The sequence below is a fragment of the Fusarium oxysporum genome, chromosome 3, assembly GCF_000149955.1.
Source record: "Fusarium oxysporum f. sp. lycopersici 4287 chromosome 3, whole genome shotgun sequence".
Taxonomy (NCBI): Eukaryota; Fungi; Ascomycota; class Sordariomycetes; order Hypocreales; family Nectriaceae; genus Fusarium; species Fusarium oxysporum.
The window spans coordinates 2558271-2573763 of NC_030988.1; the positions used below are offsets into that span (position 1 = coordinate 2558271).

Sequence of the window (15493 nt, forward strand, 5' to 3'; positions counted from 1 at the left end):
ACTTCAGGCCCGTTCATCTACCAGATCGGTCATTTCGGATAGAGTCTTTACCCCCAGAGCCACTGCTGCTATTCCAGCAGTTTCTGCTTGTTTGGCTAGTAGAAAACTGGGTTTGCTATACGAATAGCTGGGATGAAGTGGGTCGAGTGACCTGTTACAGTCTTGTGCCGCTCGAAGAGATAGTCTTTTTGACTAATTTTTGAGGATGACGTGGCGACTATGTCCATCAGATCATAGGGCGGATCCAACCGAGAGGGACATGACGCTCTTGACCCAAACTAAAAGGTAAGGCCAGGCTATACAGGACCTGCCATGTTTGGAATTATTCCAAGCACATAAACTCTGTCGGCTGCCTGTGTGCCTTTGCTTGGAAGGCACAGACTCCTTTGATACGCCCTACACGTAGAGGTCATGCCTGCGATAAGCAATACCTCTCCCGTTACCACTCTGAACTCTGATAACCGAGATTCAAAACATATACTACTGGGATGGCTCCCAGTCATGGCAATGCCACTTTTACTTGTGGTGATTTTATTTCTCATGTGTATTCCGAGGTATATATTTCTAAAGCATTGGAAACTCGTACTTATTCAGTCGCCTAATACCAATATAGATTATATGGGTTGGTGAGATATGGCAGGATTGCAGGCGCAGAAGGGCCTAGCACCTCCCAGAGATCTGCATCGACAGAATCCACCAGCATTGAAGATAGAGATTTGCCTCATCTAGATGCTATTGCTCCCCAAAAGACAAGCAAAGACATGAGACGGGAGCTTATAGACGGAGCGCACGTCTCTTGGGCGATGCTGAGTTCGGACATGACGTGGTACGTCCTCTTTTCTTATTTATTGTAAGAAGTACTTGACTGATCACTCACCTCCCTGTTTAGTGCGATATGCCTAGAGGGTATTCAGGATACTGATATGGTTCGTCACCTGGTGTGTGAGCATACTTTCCACTCAAATTGTATTGCTACGTGGTACCTTACGAAACATGATACATGCCCCATATGCGCAGTTAATTTTACATCATCCAAGCCTGTGCTGCACAGGCCAAGCCAAGCGCATGTATCGGATCATCGGGCAGATGATGCTTCTACATTAGGGCATGTGTAGGTTTGTATTATACATATTCATTGTCCATATTGTGACGGCAGCATCCATGCATAGACGGTGCGAATATCCTGGTTCCTCTCATACCGTAAATAACGAGCCAAGTGTTAATCCGGACCCAAAAGAGAACGTGCCAGGATCACGAAGTGGTGAAGTTGCAGGGTTGGTACGTTAGATAAAAGGTTTGTGCCCACAAATGCAACTTCTTGTTCATACCTAGCCTAGTCGTTTCTCACTACGCCTTGTTCCATGGTAAATCCTTCCTTGCCTTAATTGGTTTCGCATTTAATCTTCTGATTCATAGGTTCTAGATCTGGACCCTGACAACTTAGACTTGACTACCATACAGACGGCACGCTAGCACAAGGGCAGTCGAGTGTCGGGGTCTGGTGGTGGTGCAAGTCGAACTTTTTATTGAAGCATGATAGAACTGTAAATGTCGTAAATGCCTTGCTCACTGGTCTTATTGGGCTCCGGTGATCAACTTGTTCGCCCTTGCGCCCTTGCGGTTATAGACCAGAATTCTCCTTGGGTGTATGCACCTCCTATTCCAGACGGAAGCTCTTGTTTTAGCTGATCCCTGGTGGTGTATCAGCCGACCCAGACCCATGTCACAAGCAACCGATACTGACACCAGGTACTGACACCTCCTCGGTCTACTCACTGCTTATCTACGGGACACAAGCTATAAAGGGCATTCTTTAGGCATGGCTGGCTTACAAAGCTGCGTCAATTAATTTTCCTATACAAGCCCCAGTAAGTAATGTCCTTAAACCGTCATCCATCTAATTATCGAGTCCAGTGCACATACGAGCTATAAGTCACCGACCACGCAGCCTTAAGTCGGGGAGGCTTTTATCCAGACTTGATTTTTCCTAACCAACCATCAAACCCTGACTGAGCTCTTTGATTTTGCATGAAAGCCGTTTGTTTTCTTTCTCCAAATCTAAAATGTGCTGGCTCGCAGCATCTAAAACGTCGCCTCTGCTAACGCAATAGTTCATTTCCAAAGACTTTACCTCTCTTGAGCTCTCGTCTTCCCACCGTGAGGCTTGCAGTACCGTGAGCAACTTTTCGAAGCGCAACTTCAAACGGGTCCGATACTGTTTCTCGATGTTATTGTGGCACTCGCGAGCTTGCTGGGTGTTTGGGTCAATAGCTGGCTTCTTTCGAGATATCTTTGGCTTGCGAGATGCTGCACGCAATTTGACCTCTGCGCGCGGGTTTAGGGACCCCTCGCTGTTTTGGCAGTTGTCGTCGCAGTTGTCCCTGATGCTATTTTCCTTGGGTAAGTGAGCCGAGATTGTCTTCTCATCTGTGCCAGACGTGGCACCGGTGGAATTTCCTTCCATAGTCTCAAATCCTGCCGTATAACCCGACTGAACGACGATTTCGTCAATGCCTACAGATGAGCCGACATTAGAGAAGGCAAAATCGGATGTGCACGGTTCAACAAAGGGCGAAGCCGTCAAGGCTTGAAATGATGCAAATACTGGATCAGTGTAAGCTGTCGAAAGATCGTATGCCTTGGTTCCACATGGAGTGTCGACTAAAAGGGTGTCTAAGCTGTATGAGCGTCAAATGAGACATTATAACGTTGGGAGGCTTCCTACCTTGACTGGATTGGTTGAGGACAGAGTCAAAAGACGGCTGCGGGTTGTTAGCGATAACCGACACGAGGAATGTTAGATGCTATGAGATCAAAATAATGATTTGGTCTCAATAACAGAAGGGCCAGAATGGAAGCAAATTGAATGTCACCTAGAGGTGGAACCGGGTTGGTAGCAGCCTCTACGCACCTCGACTAGGCTGTCTTCCTTATTCCAGTAAAGCCCACCAAGATCAGTCGCATAATCGTAGGTGGCCATAAAGGAACTGGTTGTAAATAGTTTACGCAAGCGATATGCGTAAGACGGACGATAAAATTAAAAAGGAACTTGAGCAATGTAGTATTGCTGTTCGACGGACGATGTTGATGGTTTGCTTGTCATATTTCTTATGCGAAATCCATCACCCCTGCGGCCGTCGGGCCCCGCCGTTTAATTCACCCTTTCCTTCAGCCATGGGCCCTACAAGTTGGCTGAGCTATTCCCACCATTCTGATAAATCGGACTCAGGTAGGGTGGTGGTGAACAGTCTTGGAGGGTCATCTGGTGCCCCTTTCAGAAGGGGGTCGAATACTACGTAGATTTGATACGGTACAATAAACTTTGAAAAAGATGAGAAGAATGGTCTAGACTCCAGCAATACCATCAACTCCCCTAATTGTTGATCTGACATTGATTTGTGTTAATAAGCACCTATGTACCGCCTTTTACAGTGTTAGTAATCACTTGTTCATTTTAATCGTTTCTCTCAAGATTGCTTTGAGGATTTTAATAAGAGAAACCATCCAAGTAAGTCCCAAGCTAGATGAAGATATAGGGGGATGATTTATACTGTACTCACGTGGGTACGGGCTTCAAGCACCGTCTGTCAAATGTCGACTTCTTTCTCGTTCTCTGTAATCTCGATCAAATGCCCCTCAGCCCCACTCTAGTCCGACTTCTGATCCTTACAGCAATAAGGTGACAATATAATCCTCGAAAGTCTTCTTATTCTATTTTTTATTTTTTATTTTTTATTTTTTATTTTTTTTTCACCCCTTCTCATAAGAGCTGGTGCCTGGCTAGTATGTTTTAGTCACTGGTAAAGAGACTTTTTGATCGCCGCTTATGTATATGTAGGTAATGCCGTCACTCCTGCCAGGTTTCCTTCATGACGCCCAGACACGAAGATCCTAGCTGTAACGACCTAGAATTCTTACATTCGTGAGGTCTGTATGGGTTGTGTTTCGATGCGTGAGATATGCAAAGCATTATTTTCTTGGTTATCCTGGAAGCAACGAGGATATTGGCTTGTTTTATAATAAGAGTCGTGTTTTGGAGAAAATGCATGTCCTTTTTTCTTAGTGTCCCTCTGAACAGGTAGTCATTTTGGCACACAGGGCCGCCCACATTCTTCATCGATGAACATTAACGTGTCGGCGGTGGGCTGTAGAGATTGTGACACTCCCGAGATGCGGTTCGCCTACCCCCGCTTCCTAGACAACGCCATAGGGAGGCCTCTCCAGGCCCGTTATTGGGTTAAGCTTGTTATATAGTTCAGTGCGGACATCGATTATTGGTCAGATCAACGGCCAGGACAAATCTTAAATGCGTATGGGATAGTTCGCAGCTTTTTTTGCAGGAGGATAGGCTAGACACTCAAACCGATCCGCAATGCAGCCGGCGACCAGCAATCCCTTGACCACACAGTACAGTTAAGTTCTGATAGAGTTTGTAACAGTAGAGGGTTCAGGAGGGGCTAGTCAATGCCCAACGTAGGAGAATAATTTCAGACCTAAACTGTAGTGAAATCTGGTATGTTGACTGAAAAAAGTCGAGTTGAACAAATCTCCAGTCGAGATGAATGAAATTTATGCTCATTTGCCAGATACTTGGAGGAATACGGCCGGCTAGAATCGAGCCTGGTTCGTATCTTGACCAAGCGTGAGACTCGTGATGCGCAACGACGGTATTCGCAAAAGGCCAGGGAGGGGGGGGTACGATGATAGGGAGAAGTGACGAGCTTCGCTCGATTGTGAGTAAAAATGACCCGGTCATATCATGATGCTCTGTTGATATAAAATCAGGAGATTGCAGCCTCTAAGATTCACCTACCCTCAGAGTCGAGAATCATATTCTCTCTCTTCCAACTCGCCGATCAGAGCATGTTGCAATCGCAAAAATTTGCGGCTGAGATGCACTGGGTGCATACAATGGCGGGGTTTAGTGAATGCTCCAGGGTCCAGGGATTGTGGTGGGTCGGCAAAATGCTAGCACGGACTGGAATCTTGCGTGTGAGTACTGTGATCAGGACGTAAAGTAGTGATTGGCTGGTCAGCATGATCTGATGATCCTAGCGCTGACGGTGATGATCGTGAGGGGAATCTGTGTGGTTACATTAATATTGAATCAGTGCACATAGCCCGAAAGCGCGAGACGTCCAAAGTTAGTAAATAAAGTTGTCAGATCGATATGAGACCACTACCCATGCTTCATTATGTCACCGAAGCCCGGCTTCCCGATCAGAAGGTCTGCCGAGTTACCAACCTCCAAGGAACTGCTCGTGGATTTCGGAGTTTGTCATATATTACAGGACCAGCAAAAAAGCAGTCTCCGGACTTTTATATAATCCTCAGCACATGACCCTTAGTCAAATTCCTCTCAGACAGGGCAGCTCAACAGTTTGTCCGTAAGCTCATGCATTTCACCATTGTCCTTCTGTTGGAGTTAATATTCTTCACTGAGCCACATTTCCACCTATGGAGGCAAGACTCACAGTATGAGCGTCCCAGCTATAGCGAAGCTATCACACATGAATGAAAGAATGACCCCTAAGAAAAATAAAGAGACTTGGTGGCAGTCTCATCCAGCTCTACGCATGTGCAGTGACCGTGGTCATCGCGGTGGCGAGGGAAAGCCAGCTTTACCCAAGACTGTTGATTTCCACTCGCAGCTGGAACAAGTCTGTTACTTTTTCAAGTCCGACAAGCCTGCCAACATTTGGAAGACTGGATCATCTGCGTACGAAATCTCAACCGTGCATAAACATCTAGCCAGCAGTCAAATTATCAAACAGCCTCGATGGGAGGCTGTCGCACTCAACTTTCCCGAAAATGACAGCACCCGAAAGTCGATGCCTGTGAGAGTAGAAAGGCTCTACTTTTCAGGGCGCCATCTGGCTCTCTTTGGCTTCGTCGCAGTAGCCAACTTGGCCTTTGAGAAATCCATTGTTTGCCGTTTTACGCGGGATTATTGGAAGACCATCTCAGAGACGCCGGCGTATTATTACCGTGCGGCGAGGACTAGAGAGGGGCAAGAGTATGACAAATTCGTTTTCGGGATTGCCATGTCTGATCTGGATGAGTTCGTCCTGAATCCTCTGTTCTTTTGCGTGCGATATGCTGTGAATGGTCAGGAGTACTGGGACAACAATTCAGAGATTAACTTCGCTGTGGACTTTAGAAGAAAAGCTGATTAGTTATCCCTTATTTTTAGCTTAGTCACAAAGAATTTAAGTGAAGCAATAATTTCCACGTGTGGGGGGCGGCTAACGGCCGGCATCAGATCATTACCTGATAACTCGTTTTTATGGCTTCATCAAAGCCTATAGATCGTAGCCTGCATACAGTAGTCTGCAGATTTTTAAGGTAACCATGCGATGTCATATCACTGTCATGAGTCCTTTAGTTCATCAAGAACTCAGGATTGCGGTGATCTGATGTGACGCAGATCACGACTGAATTTCACGATTTAGAGGTGCCATATGTGTGATGCTCCACCTTGTATCTTGGCGATTATCTTTGGGCATATAGAGATAACAGCTCATAAGATATGAGAGCTGAGAGTTATCGCATGTCGCCGCACGTACCATAAAAAGCATGGTCAGACCTTCACTCAAGGTTGCGTTGGGGTTAAGGCGACCCCTGAAATCGAAGCGGGGACCCTGGCCTTTGCCAGTCCTAGAATAAAAAGAGTAAAGGATCTATGGCTTCATGCAGCGGTCGATGGTTTTATCCCCGGAGTGAGCACTCAGCTGCTTCAAGTTGCTCTCGTTTCCTGGTGGCTGAGTCAACTTGCACCTTTTTGTACCCTTCGTTCTCGCGAATTAACCCACGCCGCTCTGAAACTGCCTTTGACACAGGTTTGGTCATCTAAGATTTCAGATTTGGTCTGAAGTCTTAAGTATCTGTGAAAAAGATCGCGGCAGGCTTTATTTTTACATCTTCAGAAAAGTCTCGATATTCCGACTTTGACATGGCTTCCCTTGTTGACTGGGATGGGTCCGCTCAAGACCAGTCTTATTTTCATTGCGCTCGGGGAGATATGCCGGAATATCTGATTCCATGGCATTGGATTGTTTCATCAACTGCTTCTTCCACGATGAACTCGTCCAATTCCGAAGCGTTATATCTCTCGACTCCATCCTCGGGGTACCACATCAAAGATGATATCATTGGTAGTGGGTTGGCAGAGGCGAGTCTAGAGAACGCTTCAAATCCATCCTCTGCATTGTCCATATCCTCTACTATCCAGCAATATAATGGATACAATCGTTCAACAGCACAAGCTCCCTCAACCTGGGACACGACACCTGACGGTTCAGAAAACCATCATAACAGCCAGAGAAGCCCAACCGACGCCATTTTTCTAGACTCGAGCCTGTCTAACTTAACATTGGAGTCTTCCAAGGGGATTAAGCCAGGTAAAAAGACGAGAAGCAGGCGGCTGCTTTGTGAAACCAAGGATGCGCAAGGGAGGAGAACCGAGCCGAGCCGGGCTAAGAACGACCGCTACATGAAGGCCTTGGAGCGAAACCGGCAGGCTGCTGCCAAATGTCGTGCTCGCAAGCAGGATGAACAAGATTCCTTGACCGCCCAGGTGGAAGAACTGCAAGACCGGCACCAACAACTGTCTTCTTGCTGCAACGACCTAAAAGAGAAGGTTTTCCAACTAAAATCCCAACTCTTGGGGCATGGCGATTGTGAATGTGCTCTCATTCAACGATACGTTGCAAGTGAAGCACTCAAATCTGTGGACGGCTTGATATCTAATCAGTCATCATCCAGCAGCTGGGTACAGGTATAATTAGTCCGTGTCAGGACGGCAATAACGCCTGAGATAACTCCCTGGGCCTTCTGGAATGTAACGGGGGGTAATGGAATAACGCGGCGAAATCATGGTACCAATAACATTGTAGTCTGCAATGAAGGTGAAGTGTTTTGTTTGGTGCGCGGAATTTGAGATGAGGTGAAGTAGCGGCGCATGTTTGGTTGAAAGAGGGGCTTGTTGATAGAGGGCCCTCAATCTCTTCCGAATATGCATATCTCAATTTGTTGTTGTACGAGATGAGCTGAGAAGTTAGTTTTCCTTTTCTCCGAATTACTTCAGTTATCTTCCGACCCAAAATCCCAAACACAAATTAAAAACCTTATTTTGCGCCAATAGAGGGAAAATATTCAGAGCGGTAATTACGGTCGGGAATTGTGTAGAAATGAGCCTCGCGGTCTTGTTAATAAGAGAGCCATAACATTATTTTAATTGGGTGGGTTGGAGAGAGCACCAGGATCATATCAAATCATGCTATCGTCATAAGACCCATAGTCAAAAGTTAAATTATTGCGGCCCCGAGCAGAGAGCCAATATTAAAGGTCGAGACTGCGACTAGGCCATCGACATATTTTGGCGGATAACCGGCCTTGACGGGCACAGCTTCTGTCGATTTCGATCGACATCGAGGATGGTGTTTACAAATTGCAGGCAGCATGGAACAGGCAGATCAGATGATCTGAGTCGGATGTATATCACCGCAGTATGATGAACAACCAGGCCTTGCCATCATCGTCTATAATGGGGTAGGGGTAATTCATGAGGCAAACCAAGATGATCAATTGGCTTCCCATACGGCCGCAGCCCTGCAGGGCCTAAAGTCTTATTTGGAGCACCATAAGTTACTTTTTTGTCCCATAACTCGTTTAATTCGAATGTCTGTGCACACTTCATCACCTCTAACCACTCAAGTCTTAACCACCAAGTGTCACGCATCAATTCATGGCATAAGTCGAAAAGAGATTGAGGAAAATTTCCATCATACACGGATTATGGCTTTTGCGGCAACCCTAGCAGAAAACAGCTACTTCCCAACTGCTTCTTTAATCGAAAGTGATGGACCTATTGACACTCAATATTTCTTTGATCTTGCCTGGCAAGACTTGCCCGAATACCTCATTTCATGGCATTGGATAAGTTCCTCTAATCAATCCTTCCCAACAAACTCGTCCAGTTCTCAAGCTTCATCTCTCCCAAACCCAGCTTCAGAGCATTACTTCCATGGTGAAATTGCTGGTGGCTTGATGGATGAGCCGAGCTTCGTTACCACTCAACTATCACCCGCATCTTCCAAAAACCAGCAGTCTGCTTGCTGCTTGCTACAACGACCTTCAGGAGAACGTTTCCCAACTCCAATCCGAAATTCTGAGGCATAACGATTGCATATGTACTCTAATTCAACAGTACATTGCGAAACAGGCATATAAAATAGTGGATAACTTGACATGGCAAAGGTCCTCTTCAGAGAATCGGGGTACGGGCATCACACTCATAACTACAGCCCCGCGGCCAGATGACAATGACAGCAGCACCAGTGATCAACAAGGTTATTTTCAAGGTTCTTCTGGCCTCCAACACATGGAAGCATGACAGTGGCGCCACAAAGGACATGGTCTTAAGAATATTATCATTCTGAAATCAACTCATTATCTGCAGTCTAGTCAGAGAAATTCAGGATATAATATGACGTATGGGTTTAATGGTACTGTATAGTTGCCGTGTTTGTGATTGGCGATGAGCATCATGAGTTTCAAGCGACGACTTCTTCTGTATGTACACATATTAATTGATGGAAGTCCTGTTTTGCGGTCCAAGACTCGAGAATCGTAGATCGACACTCAGATGAGGATAATCAGGGGATAGCCTGGAGATAACCTGGTTCACTGGATGCACAGCACCAGCTTGGCGACAGACGAGATACGGGTTTTTCCCCCATATTTCCACGGCGTGGATCCAATCTTCGACGGTCATGTAGTTACAGAAGTTGAAAACCTTAAATGTAATATGAGGGGCAAGTAAGGGTCACAATCACATATGGTATTTAGTTTATGCATCACATGCACCAACTTTTACACAGTGTGCCAAGTATAATACTACTGTTATTGCAAGTGCTAAGAAAAAAGGAATCTGAGGCTTATGTACTGTAGCATCATAGCGGCGTCCTATGATTAAATCATTATTCACGCCAGCTCAACCATAGTGGATTGTATTGGTCGAGAGCGACACTACTGCAACAGATCGACGCTAACTCATACGTGGCATTCATATATGGGCTCAGCGAGTGGTTCAAGCCATCATGTCCCGTCTTTTAACCAGAGTTGACTGGAAATACCATTCCATCCACTCTTTCCAAACAAATGGCTAATTGTAACCCAGACAGTACGTAAAGGTCGACTTAAGTATCACTAAACCACATGTCAATCCAGCTCAAGGTGCTGAAGTGAGGCTTTTGAGGCCTCACAATTATCATCAGACATAAGGAGTCAAGTGAGGGGCAGGATAAGCAAAGAAAGGGCTTTCACCCGCCAAAGGGATGAGTCAAGATCAGATTTAGACCTAAGCCAAGGTATAGTCTAGGTTCGAGTCAGACAAGATTTAAGGTTTAGTATCATAGTAATAACAAAAGCAAGTTTAACAAGGGTAAAATTAAGATAAGTAAATAGTTATAAAAACAACCATTCATCCCATATTCAAGTAAAATCAAAGAAGCCAAGATGTTACCATTTATCAAATTAACCGAGTTTCCATTTGTGACTTGTATAGTATGCCGTAATGCATATGTCACCAAGGAGGTCAAGCCGCATTTAAAGAAGCATTATAAAGGCATTAAAGCAGCAGCCAGAAGAGAGATCGCCTATCCTATCCTATCCTATTTTAGCTGCGCGGCGGATTCAGCTGCGAATCCATTTAAATACCCATATAAAAAAAAGGCGCTAATGAAATGACGATCTGAATCCATTTAACCTAAACAGATTCAGGTCACCCCTAACATTTGTTTAGTAAAATGGATTTTAAGCACATGCATCAATTCATTATAGTAAGGACATATTGAATTTTCATTTTCTGCAACAGAAAATTACAATTGCGGCGTTGCGACTGGTTTGAAGTTCAATGCAATTAATTGATTATAGTTAAAAATGACCAGGATAAGCAGGAATATTAGTCATCTATTTTAGTCAAGTTTGCCAGTATATACAGTCGCGTAGAGGAGGTATAACCGGCTTTTCCACTTTATATTTGCGGCCCTGGATCGGCTTGACTTTCGGGCTAGGCTTCTTGCGACCAGGTAGGACAGCCTGCCCTGGCTTTGGTATATTAATAGAGCGCTCTTCGAGGGGCATTTTGTTACATACCACGAAGCCATATGTCTTCATTCAACTATAGAAGTATGGGTTGAGGTAATCAAGATGCCCATAACGAAGATTATCGGCAGGGTTCAAATCCACGACACTCCACGACACATTTGTGAATATGGCGTGGATATGGATGCTGACTAATAATTTCGATGTGGAATGGGTGGAAATGGATCCATTATGGAAATGGATCCATATTGTGGAATTCGTGGAATGGAAACCTACTTCGTCCAACAATGGTAATTAATGGGTCCCGCCCGCCCTCGGTGACGTCAATGTTTTTGTCATTGGTCCATTAAAATCCGCCGTTGCTTGACGCAAAGGCAACACACCCACCGACGTTCCTGTTTCTTGTTATGCTGGATATTCGTAGCCGAACCGATATACCTATAGACGCGCCTTGCCGTCTCTCTCCGTCAAGATCCAGCTTTTGTAGAGCTGAAAGAGCCGTTGATTGTCCTCTTCTGTTCGTTCTGGAACGGATGTGGTTGACTTGGTAGGATGGGGAGTGGCCATTTCGATTTGGGGTAGTAACGCGAGTAACAGTGAAGCCCCCAGAATGGACTCATTGTGTACGGAGGAAAATGGGGTGGCAAATCGATGTTGTGTTGTTGTGGGTGATAGAAAGTACTTAGGATATGCGGGATTTCACAAGGAAATCAAGGTATTTTCGAACCCCACCTAAAATATTCCACGATTTCCACATGTGGAACATGTGGAAGGGGCTTCGTGGCGTGGATATGGAAATGCTGAAGCCCACGTGGAATGGAATGGAATGGATATGGATCCACATTATGGATCCATATGTGGATTTCGTGGTATGGATTTGAACCCTGATTATCGGCATGCCGATTTGATATCTGCCGGGAAGAGCCGCATCGTGTGACCGGCCGAATTAGGCTAGCCCGCCACTAAGGGGATCCACCGGTCGGGTCGAATTTCGTGAGTCCTTACAGTATTATGAAATACGTGTAGGTTGGTTAGTCACAGTAGGTAGCCTCCCATCCAAGGCGAATCCAGTGGGAGCTGAGATTGTGGTGGAGTAGGGCAACACGTATTTTCGTCACATCGGCATACAACCACGAGCCCTTATTTGTCCTCCCACAGTGGCAGAAAGTCAATTCTTAATAAGGGTGCAGGATTCTGAATGCCATCTCCTTGATACCTCGGGCCCTCGACATGTGGAGAAACATAAGAATGGCTTTCACCAAACTCCGTACTGTAGATCTCCCACATTCGATTTTCATGGGTTTTACAGCCACTAGTCGAGTGCTTTACATGACACCCTCATGACGATGAACCAACCGGGGGTGATAAACACTGTATTCCGTAAGACAGCCGTACGGAAGGGTCGGAGCGTAAGCATCCGAAAACTCAAGGAGATACAGTGCAAATATACTAGCACCACTACACCATACCAAGCCTACAGTACCACCCTCTCACAGTATTTATTCTTGGACCCTAGAAGAAGTTACTCACACCACTCAACCCTACGCCAAGGATAATCATAAGAGCTCCGCTTGAAGTACAGATGGCTAGGCTGTTACCCTTAAGTAGCATCTCGACATTTATCTTAGGTATAAGTTACCAATTGATAAACTGCTAATTCTCGCGATTATCAATACAAACCAGCGTATATCACCCCTTATAGCTGTGCCAACTGCAGGGACTTACCATCCGTCTGAGGTTGCTACCTTCCGGAGGTGGGCTTCAACTATTATAAATAACACAGTAAGAGGTGAGCTTCGAGGAGAGATGCTTACATTCCCAATGTGTGGAGAATTGTTCGTATTGGTGAAGAGGTTGCAACTACTTGAGTAGGGAATTGTTATACGGGCATGACGTTTTGACTACACGGACATGACTCTTACACGGGTAGGGAAAGCATTCAGAAATAGATATGGAGTGGAGGGGATACTGTAGCGTCAGCTGCCATACTATCTGACCTTGACTACAGTATTTTTAATAGCCACCTTTTACTGATCGGGGCTCTACCGGTAGGCGAAACTCCCGTCAGCCATGCCTCATTCTCTATCTTAATTTGTGGAATGATTAACAACAATGACAAATTTAATACATAACAAGGTAAGACTAAAAATAACTCACCTGTTCTAGACCTCTGTTGGACGACAGTGAAGCCATAATGGAACAACATGAAAGCGTCGCAGCTGCCTAGTGGTGGTTGCAGCTCTCTCGCATCGGCTCTAGGACGGAGAGGCTGAGCCCAAAGCAGTCCTCAGCGTTTACGAACGGAGAAGTATCGCTACTGATAGCTCGCAGTGAAAAGGGTGGTATAGTGAGCTGAAAACTAGCTGGTGAGCGAACGTAAAAGACAGAGAAAATGCATGTGGAAGGGGAGTGCAGAGACAGACTATTATAAATACCTAGGCATTACTCGACAATCTTAAACCAATCTTCATCGCAAACTGCAGCATCTCAAGAAATACATCACAGAGAAGAAGAGCCACAAACCCAACTTCTAAAAACCTCAAGACAGCCAACAATGCACTTCCCTTATATTCTCCCCTTTGTCGCTTTGGGCCTTGGAGTAGCCAATGCCGCCGTCATTGACGATAGCGACATGCTCGATACCCGTGCACCTAAGTGTGAGGCAGGCATCAACCTGATCAGACTCGATCTCAGGCACGGTAAATCATTCACTGGGTTTGGCAAACCAGGCGACTGCAAAAACCTCCCAAAGAATGTCAATGACTTTGATGTCAATTCCCGAGGCACTAAATCGCTTGTACGGTGCTTTGAGTGCACGGTATACGAGAAATCCGATTGTCAGCCTGGCGACAGCATAACTATTGGAGGCAATAGAGCATTCAAGGCCATGGGTAAAAAGAAGCAGCACTGGAGGAGCTGGAAGTGCGAGTGCAAGGACTAAACGGCAAAGATGAAGAGTATAAGATTGACTCTGGAGGAGACAGTGGCGGCAGAAAGGTGAACACTAGTAGGGAGACGATCATTAGGCTAAAATAATAGGCCAAAAGTCTGGAATCACCCCGCCCCACCAACACCAATTATTTCAACATATTAATTCACTTTGCAATTGAACAGCAATTAATTATCAAAATAGCTTCATTCATATATCAATTAATAGCCCTGAGTCTGTAGATTAATATTTTGTATACCATCCGCGCGCCCGTTTGCAAGCCCGAAGTCTGTTAGCAGCTGAAGTCGTCAGCTTCAACAACAGTCGGTCAGGCAACGCCTCCCACGCTTCTTGGATCCATTTGATCAGTAATTTCCTGTGAGCTTCGCTTTTGCCTAGTCTGATAAATTCAGGATGAATTCTTCGTAATTTGGCCTTTAAAGCCTTCCATATATGCTCAATCGGATTTAAATCAGGGGAATGTGCAGGCCATTTAATGGAATAATGCCGTGTAAAAGCAGCCAGTCTTTTGAAGCTTTGGCGATGTGTACACGCGCGTTATCCTGTTGGGAATCACCAAATTCATCAATAAAAGGAAGAAGACCTTCCGTCAGGGATTTACGATATGACCAGCTAGAATAACCTCCTTTTTCAGACGTAATATCTCTCGTCATAGGGATAATATACGTCCTTTTCCTTCCAGAGATTCCTGCCCAGAACATAATCGATTGACAGGCTTTTCCGTGAGATTGAACATTAACTAGGTTCCTTACGGTATTTCTCATGAGGCCGGCGAAAGACCCAGCCGTCAGGGTTGTTCGGGGCATTCTGTACAGTAACCTCATCACTGAAGCAAATCTGTACGCCAAAGTCAGTGGGAATAGCTTCATTTTAAACCGACTTACGCGTATGTAATCATCGAGATGACGGAGCCAAAACGTACAGTGTTCAAGCCGCTCTTTTGCGTCTTCTTCTGACAGTTAAATCCGTCTTTTTGACCGCCATTTGCGGCGCCAATTGCTCTGTAAACGTCTCTTGAGAGTGCGAATAGAGACATCTAATTCCAGTTCATACAGAACGTCATTCCAGGTGATTTCGCGATGCCGATTAATATACGAATTAATCCTGATAAGCTGTAGCGGCGTGAGTTTCTTTGGACGTCCTTTTCGTGGCTGTGAGGCAAGGTTGTGGTGTTGTTCCCATCGTCTTTTGGTCTTCGAGATGGTCCCCTGGGTCGTTGAGAAGTTATCTGCAACTTCCCTCTGAGATTTGCCGGCATGTAGCTCCGCCATTGTGGCTGCTCTTTGCCCTGGAGTAAATTCATGATTAAACTTACGATTTCCGCTTATCTCAGTCCCAAAAGACCGATTTCCTGAAGGCATTTTTCGTTATTTAATTGCTAATTAAAGAACTCGTGATGGTTCTATTACGCTGTGTTGAAAGCGGGGTAGGATCAGT

The 15493-nt window shown here is 45.5% G+C and overlaps 5 protein-coding genes across 5 annotated transcripts; 4 read left to right on the top strand and 1 right to left on the bottom strand.

Moving 5' to 3' along the window:
- Nucleotides 1-1738: 1738 nt before the first annotated feature.
- Nucleotides 1739-2980, bottom strand: FOXG_06538 (uncharacterized protein; the record flags this gene model as incomplete). Its single annotated transcript, XM_018385220.1, has 3 exons — nt 1739-2673; nt 2726-2762; nt 2912-2980. 3 exons carry the CDS (start codon nt 2978-2980, stop codon nt 1988-1990), a joined length of 792 nt encoding a protein of 263 aa, XP_018242471.1. The 3' UTR covers nt 1739-1987.
- Nucleotides 2981-5342: 2362 nt separating this feature from the next.
- Nucleotides 5343-6230, top strand: FOXG_06539 (uncharacterized protein). Its single transcript, XM_018385221.1, has one exon. It carries the CDS (start codon nt 5478-5480, stop codon nt 6174-6176), a length of 699 nt encoding a protein of 232 aa, XP_018242472.1. The 5' UTR covers nt 5343-5477; the 3' UTR covers nt 6177-6230.
- Nucleotides 6231-6547: 317 nt separating this feature from the next.
- On the top strand, nt 6548-8298 carry FOXG_19292 (uncharacterized protein). The gene has a single exon (XM_018399498.1). It carries the CDS (start codon nt 6953-6955, stop codon nt 7781-7783), a length of 831 nt encoding a protein of 276 aa, XP_018242473.1. The 5' UTR covers nt 6548-6952; the 3' UTR covers nt 7784-8298.
- A 653-nt stretch (nt 8299-8951) lies between these two features.
- FOXG_19293 (uncharacterized protein) lies at nt 8952-9479 on the top strand. Its single transcript, XM_018399499.1, has one exon. It carries the CDS (start codon nt 9053-9055, stop codon nt 9392-9394), a length of 342 nt encoding a protein of 113 aa, XP_018242474.1. The 5' UTR covers nt 8952-9052; the 3' UTR covers nt 9395-9479.
- Nucleotides 9480-13660: 4181 nt separating this feature from the next.
- FOXG_06540 (uncharacterized protein) lies at nt 13661-14047 on the top strand (the record flags this gene model as incomplete). The annotated part of the gene is made up of 1 exon (XM_018385222.1): nt 13661-14047. One exon carries the CDS (start codon nt 13661-13663, stop codon nt 14045-14047), a length of 387 nt encoding a protein of 128 aa, XP_018242475.1.
- Between the last annotated feature and the right edge of the window lie 1446 nt (nt 14048-15493).